The 11,412-nt window shown below is 34.5% G+C and overlaps 4 protein-coding genes across 4 annotated transcripts; 2 read left to right on the forward strand and 2 right to left on the reverse strand.

Moving 5' to 3' along the window:
* Positions 1-350: 350 nt before the first annotated feature.
* On the forward strand, positions 351-587 carry RO3G_15836 (uncharacterized protein; the record flags this gene model as incomplete). Its single annotated transcript, XM_067670420.1, has 1 exon — positions 351-587. One exon carries the CDS (start codon positions 351-353, stop codon positions 585-587), a length of 237 nt encoding a protein of 78 aa, XP_067526521.1.
* Positions 588-1,099: 512 nt separating this feature from the next.
* Positions 1,100-1,241, reverse strand: RO3G_15837 (uncharacterized protein; the record flags this gene model as incomplete). The annotated part of the gene is made up of 2 exons (XM_067670421.1): positions 1,100-1,125; positions 1,175-1,241. 2 exons carry the CDS (start codon positions 1,239-1,241, stop codon positions 1,100-1,102), a joined length of 93 nt encoding a protein of 30 aa, XP_067526522.1.
* Positions 1,242-4,199: 2,958 nt separating this feature from the next.
* On the forward strand, positions 4,200-7,079 carry RO3G_15838 (uncharacterized protein; the record flags this gene model as incomplete). The annotated part of the gene is made up of 8 exons (XM_067670422.1): positions 4,200-4,310; positions 4,363-4,521; positions 4,573-4,875; positions 4,927-5,416; positions 5,546-5,639; positions 5,693-5,823; positions 5,877-6,604; positions 6,654-7,079. 8 exons carry the CDS (start codon positions 4,200-4,202, stop codon positions 7,077-7,079), a joined length of 2,442 nt encoding a protein of 813 aa, XP_067526523.1.
* A 955-nt stretch (positions 7,080-8,034) lies between these two features.
* Positions 8,035-10,699, reverse strand: RO3G_15839 (uncharacterized protein; the record flags this gene model as incomplete). Its single annotated transcript, XM_067670423.1, has 7 exons — positions 8,035-8,330; positions 8,384-8,470; positions 8,519-9,211; positions 9,261-9,393; positions 9,442-10,105; positions 10,154-10,305; positions 10,358-10,699. 7 exons carry the CDS (start codon positions 10,697-10,699, stop codon positions 8,035-8,037), a joined length of 2,367 nt encoding a protein of 788 aa, XP_067526524.1.
* Between the last annotated feature and the right edge of the window lie 713 nt (positions 10,700-11,412).

Below are 11,412 nucleotides of genomic sequence, written 5' to 3' on the forward strand. Positions count from 1 at the left end.
CCAAATAAATTTTCAGACAAAATATTGAAATAAAATTTTGAAAAAATATGGCATGTAAGTTCAAGACCAATTAGTACATGTGAACCTAAGCTTGGGGTTTCAAGTTTTGAAAAAAGAAAGGTTCAGGTGCTTATTTTAAAATTATCTCCATAATATAACTTTCGGGTTTCTGTTACACCGCCTTTAGCTTTGATAACTGCTTCACATCGTCTCTTCATGCTTTGAACTAATCGGTCGGCAAACTCATCATCCATTCTTTCCCACTCTTCTCGTAAAGCCACCTTCAATTGCTCCAAGTTTTTGACCGACAATCTTTTTCTCTTAATTCGCCTTTCAAGAGCATTCCAAACATGCTCAATCGGGTTCAAATCAGTGCTTTGAGCAAGCCAGTACTCAAAACCCCTGATTTGGTGGGTCTCCTTCCACCATCGAGCATAAATACCTGTATGACAGGAAGCTCCATCCTCTTGGAAGATAAAATCCCTCTCCTGATGCAACGTGACACTTGTAAACCAAGGATAAAACCTGTTGTCCAAAGCACTGATACATGTTTCTTGGTCTACAAAACCCGTATCAATCATTTCTAAAGGTCCAAAACCACCTCCCCAAAAATATCCCCAAACTATAGCATCACCATCGCCACACTTGACTGTAGATACTATACTTCTTTCGTCATAACGCTCTCCTTCCTTCCTGAGTATTCTTTTACCGCGTTTACTGCCTTCCATACAAAAGCGCGATTCATCAGACCAGACAACATTTCTCCATTGGCCTTTGGTCCAATTGATGTGTTCCTTTGCCCAGTGAAGCCTACTTTTGCGGTGTTTTGCAGTCAATCTATACTTGTAAGCTGCTCTGTATGGTTTGAAGTCGAATCGACCGATAAACAATCAAAAAGTTTCTATACTAACAAAAACATCTAGCTTTGCTAATTCCATATTTATTTCTTTATAAAAGGTAAAGGGATCCTCTCTAATTATCCTCTTCAAATGCCTTTCAGTTCTTTCATTTATTTTCAATGGTCGCCCAATTTGCCTGTGAGGTAAAGGACTACCATAGTCATCAATCCTGGCTTTTATATTTTGTACAGTGGACTTGTTCAAGCCAACAAGTTCTGCAATTTCTCTAATCGTGTGATGTGTTCTAAGAAGATAAAAAACCTCTCATGCTTTACTTTCTTTTGTTTCATCATCAGATATAATTAAAGGTCGGGTACAGTCTTTGGAGATTTGAGCAGACATGTTTTTTTAATGTGTTGATGGATGAGAAAAAGACAAGTTTATTTTGTTAGAGCAAACCCAACGGTTCCTATTAAAGTATTAAATTTAATCGGTTGGAGTTAAATATTTAATACCTTTTGTGAGGTTGTCACTTTATGGTTCCTATTAAGTCGGACCCTATTAAAATATCTACACTATATTTTTTAAAATTGACATAAGCTCTGGCAATGTTTAAGCAGCTATAGCAGAACGATTCAGCAAATTTAAACAGTTCCAAACGTAGCAAATTAGTGTCTTCTTGCTTTGAAAGGCTTTAATCTTGAATATTATGAAGAAACCCACTATGTCAGGTCAGTTTCTGGTCATAAAGTTGTCAGCCGAGATCGCATCGGGGATCGTCTTTGTCTCATTACAGATAACTTCTTGTAATCACCAACCTACGTCAAAAAGACTTTTTGCTGCCGCTCCAGAATGCGCTGAAGCGTATTTATTAGTATTATTAAAGTCATTTAACTTAAGGATTACTGCTTTCTTCAATATAAGTACAAGACTACTAGCAAAGCTAGATTTTTACCTTACCAGAAAATGGCAGCTGCCACCCACCAGGTAGCTTATGAATACGGATATCACTCTGTACGCTTCAAAATCCATAATTACTCTGCCAACTGAATTGATGGATATTTTCGTATGTCTGAAAATTCAGCGATGTAGTTGAAGTTGTTTCACAATGTTTATCATGGTAAAATTCAGCTTTATTTAAACTAAAAATGCAATCATCCATCAACTTATTGCATTCTCAATGTATAGAGAACTCAACTGAATGCATTCTGAAGTGACATATAAGCAAGAAATTTAAAGATCCATTATTAACATGATTTACATATAGCATTACACGAAAGGTAATAGGTCTGATAATTCCTATTAACTTTAATACCTTTGGGAGAAATTTGAAGACCTATTAACTTTAATAGGGTCGCTAAAAGGGTCCGTTGGGTGACAACTTTTTGATTTTAGGGTATTAAAGTTAATTTAATAGGGACTGTTGAGTTTGCTCTTATGAGGTTAAAATTATCTTCAACAAATTTCTTTGTTCGAAAATTTATTTGGTGTGATTGTATTCTACCGGTAATATTGCTTTTATTTTTATACTTTATTATTGCTAATGCTTTTAATTTTCTAACTTTGATTTCATATTACTATAAATTTCATATTATCTATTATAATCCTAGTTCGTTAATTCATGACAATGATTGAAGTAAAGGGCTGACAGAAGAAGAAAGAAGAATATCTCTATCACATTTACCAAACAGGGTTATCTCACAGTATTTTTCATATTATTTATGGTGAGTTACCAATAAAGGAGAGGAGATATTACAAAGCAAAGGTTAGATCATTTTGTTTTTGATTGAACTAAAATGGTTCATCTGGACTTAATGACTATTGCTTAATGGTACTAATTTGAATCAATATGCTTATTAGAGCTTGTATTATTTATATCAGATGCCCGAAATATATTTAAGAATGACTGAATCAATAAACCATCTTCTTTTGATATAAAAATATATTCATCAATTTTAAAGCCTCAATTGTTTAATGAAACTTTGAAAGATGATTGATGTAGTGGGATTCAGTTGCTTTGATAGATATTTTTATCTTGGTCATCATGATTTTTAGAAGAAGAACCAAAAAAAAAAAAAAAAAAAAAAAAAAAAAACTTTCAATAACAGCTGTTGGCATCAAAGGATTTTATATTAAACAGGATTAGCAAGATCTATTAAAACACAAGGTGTCAAAGAAATCTTGAAGATAATAAACTAATGTCAAGGTGTAGGGCATGTTTTTTATTTCTTAATTGTATCTTTTTTGTCCTGTCTACTGGGTACAAGTGTCGTAGAAGTACTGCTAGATCAAAAATAAATTTCAAATTTTAAGTCCTGAGTTAATACTTTAGATTTCTTTCAAATTGCAGCCAACGCTTGAGCTACTCCAAATACTCTTTATACAAAAGCAATCTGACTAAATACGAGAGAAAGAGCCGTCATAGAGTTCTCAGTAACCCTAAAGTTGCCGAGGACGACAAAAAGAAAGGTTCTTTAGTTTGTGCAAGCTGTCTTTTATCGATGACTTTTTCAAGCAATGAGCGATTTTTAACCTGCACTCAATGCAGTTTGTCTTTGAAAGAGGTGCCAACAACAACACATTCTCAGGTGTATATGATGGATAAATCCTTTGTTATCAAATATTGTAAGACAGCGTAAAGTAATATCCAAATAATCGCATAGTCGGAAGCAGTACTTGCAATATAGCTCTTTACTTTCTATCTTCATTCTACATGGTATAAAAAGACAAATGATACACACTTTTTTTATTATAATATACTTTCTATAGATTGCATAGTTTAATAAATATTTATTTGTAAATAATGAATGAAATTTTTCTGGCGTATTATTTAGATTGTAGTAAATCTTTTATAATTTACCCCTGATTTTAAATTTGTATTGAAGGTTTTTGAAGTCTGATCTGAAAATGGTCGTCTTATTCACCAAGGTTATGCTTTATTTATTCAATTAAAAGAGAGCGTAAAAATAATGATTGATCTTTGGTTGAATGAATCAAGATCGGCGATTCCAATATTAAAGTTTACGACATAGAATGAACATGAACTACTTATTTGTTACACACAATGTGCTCTCTTTCTCCCATTTACATTTTAGATGAAATAAAAGCAATGATTTCTTATTCAATAACTGGTCTATCCAGCCATTTTACGTAGTCAATTCTTTGTCATTTATAAACAAGTTTTTCATTTGCTTGAAAAAAATAAGATCTTGCTTTTCAAAACAAGAAAAAACATTGGTTTGTGACTGAGACAGAAAAAAAAATTTAATTCGCAGATTTTTTTTTTTTTTTTTTTTTTTTTTTTTTTTTTTTTTTTTTTTTTTTTTTTTTCTTTTGACTACATACAAACATACTTGACACATGTCACCTGAATCCATCATAAAAAGTGAACCCATTATAAAAAGTGAACCAAGCACAAGAGATAGCTCTGCAGAGATAGACAGCTCAGCTGAAATAGACAGTCCCAATACGGTAAATAGATATAAAAACAGATAAAACATTATTTCCTAAAAATCTTTTCTAGTCTGCTACCACTCCTTCCACTATGGTGGGTGATCTTGAAAGTGTAACGGAAACAAAGGAAGCCTTAGTTCAATGTGGTTTATCTGAAACCATGGTAGACGAAGAAGAGGCTATGGCTAAAGAGTCTAAAAAAGAAGAAGAAAAACGTATGAAAGAAGAGGTAACAGATAAAATGAAGGCTTTTTTAATTATTAATGTCATTATATATCAGGCACAAACACAATTTGATTCAACAGTCAAGGAACAACGAATGAAACGCTTGCATTTTTTATTAGAGAAATCAGGCGCTTATGCTACCATCTTGGGTCGTAAATTGGAAAAACAACAAGAAGAAGCTCGTGAAAGAGCTGCTCAACAGGATGCTGCTGTTGTTTCTAGTGAGCAAGCTGTGACAATAGAACCAAAACAACGAGGTAGACCGCGTAAGGCGCGTGATCCTAGTCATGGGCAAGCCTCCAAAAAGAGAAAGATTACGGATGCCGACTATCAATTGACTGATTACATTAAAGACGATGTGAGACGCATATATATACCTCAAGCATGATACTAAATACAAGGTGTTTAGGATATTAAAAAGTCCAAAGTAACGGATGGGGACGTGAATAAAGCGATTATGGAAGAAAATGTCTTGAAAGACAAAGAGGATATGACTAAGCCAACGGTATCAGCGCGTCAACCTGCGCTTGTGACAGGAGGTGTGCTTCGAGACTATCAACTTGCCGGTGTAGAATGGTTAATCAGTTTATGGGAAAATGGTTTAAATGGTATCCTTGCAGATGAAATGGGCTTGGGAAAGACACTTCAGACAATCAGTTTTATTGCACATTTGAAGTCCATGAAGGTCGCCGGTCCTTATTTAATTGTGACCCCCTTGTCTACATTAGCCAATTGGGTGAATGAATTCAAAAGATTTACACCTAGTATTAATGTGTTACTTTATCATGGATCCAAAGAAGAAAGACAACATATGATTAATAGAAAGATGCCTAAAAAGAAAGAAACAGCCTTTGAATTCCCAGTGATTGTGACAAGTTATGAAATTGTGATGAATGATCGTAAATATTTGCAACGATACAATTGGAAATACATTGTAGTAGATGAGGGTCATCGTATAAAGAATATGAATTGTAGATTGATTAGAGAATTAAAGACATATTCCAGTGCAAATCGTTTACTATTGACAGGAACTCCGCTTCAAAATAATTTGGCTGAACTGTGGAGTTTATTAAACTTTTTATTACCTGATATCTTTGATGACTTGGACATGTTTCAATCATGGTAAGATGAGATGTAACCTATTGTGGAATATGAGCTTATGATGATGGTAATAGGTTTGACTTTTCTGATATTAATAACAAGAGTGGACAAGATCGTATTATTAAAGAAGAAGAAGAAGACAAGATTGTGTCTAGTTTACATACTATTTTAAGACCCTTTTTATTGAGAAGATTAAAGACAGATGGTAACTTATAAAATATACGATTATTTATATCAAAGTAACTCATTATTATTTAGTTGAACATTCATTACCAAAGAAAAAAGAATATCTTCTCTATGCACCTTTAACTCAACCTCAAAAGAATTTGTACGATGCTATCATCAAGCGTGATTTACGTGATTATTTAATTAAAAGAAAGGTTTCAATGCCCAATGCAGAACAACAAGAGCAAGAACGTAGAACGACAAAGACTGTAGACTATAAAGAGAAATCAGATAGACAATACTTTGCAGAATTAGAAAAGAAGGATAAAATAGAAAAAAAGGACGATGAAGCACCAAAACACGCTGTACTTGAAAATGCTGTAAAGCAAGTCAACAGCTTACACCTTCAGAATTTAGTTATGCAGCTTCGAAAAGTGTGTAACCATCCCTTTTTGTTTGATTGGCCACTGGATCCAAAGACCAATGCACCCGTGTTGAACAATGAACTTGCTGCTCAGTCTGGAAAGGTGTTATTGCTCGATCGTCTGTTGACTGCCCTTTTTGATAGAGGACACAAGGTCTTGGTGTTTTCGCAAATGACAAAAATGCTGGATATCTTGGAAGATTGGGCTACAGAGATGAAAGGATGGAAAATTTGTCGATTGGATGGTAGCGTTCCTCAAGAGAGTAGACGTCAACAAATTGAAGAGTTTAGTGATCCAAAGAGTGATACAAAGCTCTTTTTGTTATCTACTCGTGCTGGTGGTCTTGGAATCAACTTGACTGCAGCAGATACTGTAGTTATATTTGACAGTGATTGGGTAAAGAATGATGTTTTATGCTTTATATCGAAGCTAACAATATATTTAGAATCCCCAAATGGATCTTCAGGCACAAGATCGTGTTCATCGTATCGGTCAAACAAAACCCGTTTTGATTTATCGATTGGTTGCAGCCAAGACAGTAGAAGCCAAAATCTTGGAAAAGGCCACAGCCAAACGTAGGTTAGAGAAACTGGTCATAAGCAAAGGTAAATTCAAGTCACCGGTGTCTGAAAAGAAGCATGAGACCTCTGTACGTGAGCTGGCAGAGATATTGGCATCTGAAGATGGAGAACAAGTTCAGATTGTTGCTGAAGGAGACAAGGTGGTATCGGATGCTGATCTCGAGAAATTGCTGGATAGAAGTCCGTCTGTATTCGAATCAAAGAATTCGAGTGAAACGAATCAGTTTAGAGAAATGGATGCCTCAGAGTTACACGATGCGAAAAATGAAATTCTTGCTACGCGTTTGTAGCGGATAAATTATTTTACCTCGAATAAAATAGAATCTATACATTTTTTTTATTTTATTTTTATTTCTTATTTTTTCTTAATGTCAGAGAAACAAGGATATTATCACGGCTCAAGTTCTAGTGGCACAATAAGTCAACCTGTCCGTCGCCATTTGATTGATGTATACTTGACACTGGCAGCCATGTGTGCCATTGCTACTGTGGGATCTCAAATGGGTGACTACTTGGGTTCTAGTGGCCCAAGTGTTGGTTCAATAGGTGCGATTGGAAGTGCTTCTATGATTCGATATACTTCAATGAATAGTACAAGTCGATGGGCTTTATTACTTGTAATTTGATATAGTGCATGTATATACAAACATGTTATTGATATATATCGTAGGCATACTCTATATTTAGTGGTATTGCTATTTCAACTTTTATTTCCTTCATTTTAAATTGGGATCCGTCTGGAAACATGATCTTTATGGCACTCACGTCCTCTATTTTAATCTTCTTGGGTTTCTCTATTAGTGCAACCATGTCGAGTCGACGTAGTACGATGTATATTGGGGCATTAGCCAGTAGTGCAATTGGTATTTTATTGTGGTTATCATTGGCCAATGTCTTATTTATCAGATCTTCAAGTTTATTCACATTTGAATTATATGCTGGATTGTTAGCATTTGCAGGATTTGGTAAACAAAAGTGATGGTTTTATGAATCAAGTCTAATCAATATTTTTTTTTTTTTTTTTTTTTTTTTTTTTTTTTTGCAGTGATGTATGATACGCAAATGATTATTGAAAGAGCCAGTTTGGGTGTGATGGACGTTCCAGGACACGCGATTGAGTTATTTATGGATCTTTACTCACTTTTTATTCGATTGGCCGAAATATTCTTAAAAAAGGAAGTTGAACGTGAAAATGAAAAGAGAAGGAGAAGGACACGAAGATTACAAAGAGATTATTTTTAATGTTTATTGGTCATCTTCTTGAGCATAATAAAGTCTTCTTTCTTCTATTTGTTGTTCAATACTCTTTAAATTGGGTACATTTAAATAGCCTTTATGATAAGTCAATACTTCTTCTAGTGACAAGTGAGGAATTAAATTTCTTCTTGGAGCCACCTTTAGACAATGTTCAGCATCCATCTTTAAATCGAGCACACTATCATAATGTGCACCGGAACTGAATCCGATACGAAGAGAATATTCCTTTTCGGGAACACTGTGTCTGTTTCTTTCGTACAACTCAAAAGTGATCTGCGTCAAGACTTCAATTTGGTATTAGTTTTCGGTTGTGATGGTAACAGTAATGTAAACTTACAATCTAGTTCAGGTAAAGTGTTTTTGGGTACTTTTGTAGGAACACCGGATAAATAAACAAGATTCAATAATGCATGTACATGGGATTCTATAGAATAGATTAATAATATGTTACGTAGTAATTCTATTAGCTTACCTTTAGTAAAATATAACCGTGTTCTTGGGACATCAGAGAACTGCATTTCATCTAAATCATCCAGGATACTCTTTAATAAGGGGAAACTGATAAGCATACCAATGTTCTTCTTTTCATTATCAGAGATACCAAATTCTTGAGGTGCTATAAAATCAAACATGATCTTAACATTCTTGTATAATTTGTTGAGTAAATCACTTTCTTCTTTTTGATAAAATACAGCTTCCAAAAAGGGCCTATTATGCAACGCGTCATACTTGAGAGAATCATACAGGGCTGGAATAGATGAAGGATCTGGATAGATAGTCTCTTCACCATCGGTAAATTGGTTAAACATTCTTTCCCATCTTTCTTTAAATAAATTGGGTGAATCAAAGCAACACCAGCGTCTTTGTATATTGTCTACGTCCAATGCTGCCCAGCTTTTACGCATAATATACTGCATACGTGTCATTGTGCTTGCAATCTCTTGCAACAGAATAGAAGGCTGTGGTAGTTTTGCATCCCAACCCATCTGTGCCAGCATCCACTCTGGAATTGTATTTTCTGGCCGCAGCAGAGTTTTTAACTTTTTCTTGACTTCATCTGCTGGTTCTTTGGCTGCATTGCTATCATCTAACAAGTATTTGCTTTCTGAGATTACGCCTTCTAATGTCTCTGGATCTCCAAGGAACCACCGAGCGAATACTTGAGCTAACATCCTAATATCAATACCTGTTCATTTTTGAAATGTTGCATTTACCTGTGTCTCTAACACGTCGTTCTGAGCTACTAAATATTTTTACATCTTCCAATACTTGTCTATTCAATATATTCATATCCTTTCTCAAGTTTTCTGCTAAATCTCGCGATTGGTGACGCCCAGCGTGTGTAAACTGGTAAAAGTGATAAGCAACATATAAGCTAAAGACAATCCTATTTACCTCTCCACCCCATTTCACAATCACTTGTACTTTAAGCAATTGTTTTGTTTCTGGGTCAAATTTAGGTTTCAATTGAACTTTTGTGCCTGGCAAGTCATGCTTTTTCTCTAATACTTCTTTGAGTGATAATAATTTGCTTGATTGTTCTTCTGGTGCATTTTCCAAGCAAGTATTCAATGCTTTCATGACTGATTCAAGTTGATGCTTTTGTCTAAAGACTACTTCACGTCTAGAACCTTGTAATAAATCAATAAAAGGTTGTTTCATAATCGAAATCTTGAGCTTTTCTTTAGGTGTACGATCTCCGTGACGAAAGACAGCAACAAATCCTTTGAGTCTCCATGAGTTTTGAGGCAAGATCTCGGGTGGAATTTGATCTGCTAATGACAAGGGTCGCTCTTGAACTGAACGGAAAAACAATTCCTTGAGTATTTTGGCACATTGATCATAATAAAAATCATTGCCCTTCACAAAACTCCAGCCGTTGACATCAATCACATAGGATTTGCCTTGAACACGCAAGATGTCTAATCCACATACTGTTTGTCCAAATGCCTTGGATACTTTTCTAGCAATGTCCTCTTCTTCTTGAGTCAACTTCACACGATAGCGAATTTCTTTTCCATCTGTGTTACGTTTGACATGTCCATCCACTGTAGGTGACCTATAGCATGCTATTATTATGATGTGTTTGTGATTCATTAGATATTACTTTCTTGTTTCTGCATAAACAAATTGAGGCCCAACAGTGTATAATTTAATATCTTCACAGTTATCCGTTTCCATTAATTTTTCATAAATCCATGATCCATCAGAATGTGGTGCGGTTAATTGGGGATCGAATTCACTTGATTTATTTCCAATCTATACAATAAAAATTACTATACATTCCTCTATTTAAAATAGATGTTTTTACCTTTCGGAATAATCTTCTCCCACCGCCACCTCTCTTTTCAGAATAATAAATATTGATATTATGGTCTTCACCATCCACTGGTTTTTCAATAAATGTCTTTTCCAATCTTTCATTGTTCACTTCAATGAAATGGTTACCGACAAAGATAGAACTGGTATCAGTGGCATATCTTGCTAATACACGATCCATGTCCATTCCAGTACAAGATTTAAAAGTAGCTGCTGCTTCAGGATCTACTTTTGCACCACCATCCCTTGATATAACCAAACGAGGGGGTGTAGGTACACCAATAGCATCTAATATTGATAACACTACCCTTCTATCCCATAAAAGTGCTTGCATAATCACATTATTGACACAATATGGCTTTCTTAGTTTTGTATATTCAATTGCTTTATTCAGTGGGAATCCATCTGAAAAGAAGCAAATCAAGAAATCACAACCAGGCCAATTCTCCACCTCTATTTTCTATTAACATCATACAATAAATGGAATATTACTACCTTCATCCAAGATAGTCTTGTCACCAAAAATGACAATTTCGAAATCACCATGCATCAATAATCTATTTAATATGTGTCTCATTGGTTTTGATCTAGCCTTTCTGTCCATTGCACATACTCCAACAATATCTAATATAACTAATGAATATCATTCTTTTCACTATTATTCTTTACATTTTTCTCTATTTTCTGGTATTAAACTTGGTGATGATGATGTAGCTGGCATTTTTTATTTAAAATATTTACAAAAGAAAAGAAGAAAAAAAAAAAAATACAAAATTTTCCACAATTAATTTTTTTTTGACACCCAAAAAAAAAGATTGGCTCGTGTAACACTATATGCTATTTGAAGTCTGTCACTTTTTTAATATATGACACATCCGCACCAATACTGTTACCGTTGTTTTTATTCATTGACGCGTTACAAACGTAACAAAATCAACGTGTACAAAGTAAGCCCTTTTTTTTTTCTTTCTTTGTCAAGTGTAACGCATAACTAAACTAAACTTCAAACCTCTGACTCCGCTTTTTTTTGCCCTTTTTTTTCCTTCT

The sequence above is a fragment of the Rhizopus delemar genome, genomic scaffold (assembly GCF_000149305.1).
Source record: "Rhizopus delemar RA 99-880 supercont3.17 genomic scaffold, whole genome shotgun sequence".
NCBI lineage: Eukaryota > Fungi > Mucoromycota > Mucoromycetes > Mucorales > Rhizopodaceae > Rhizopus > Rhizopus delemar.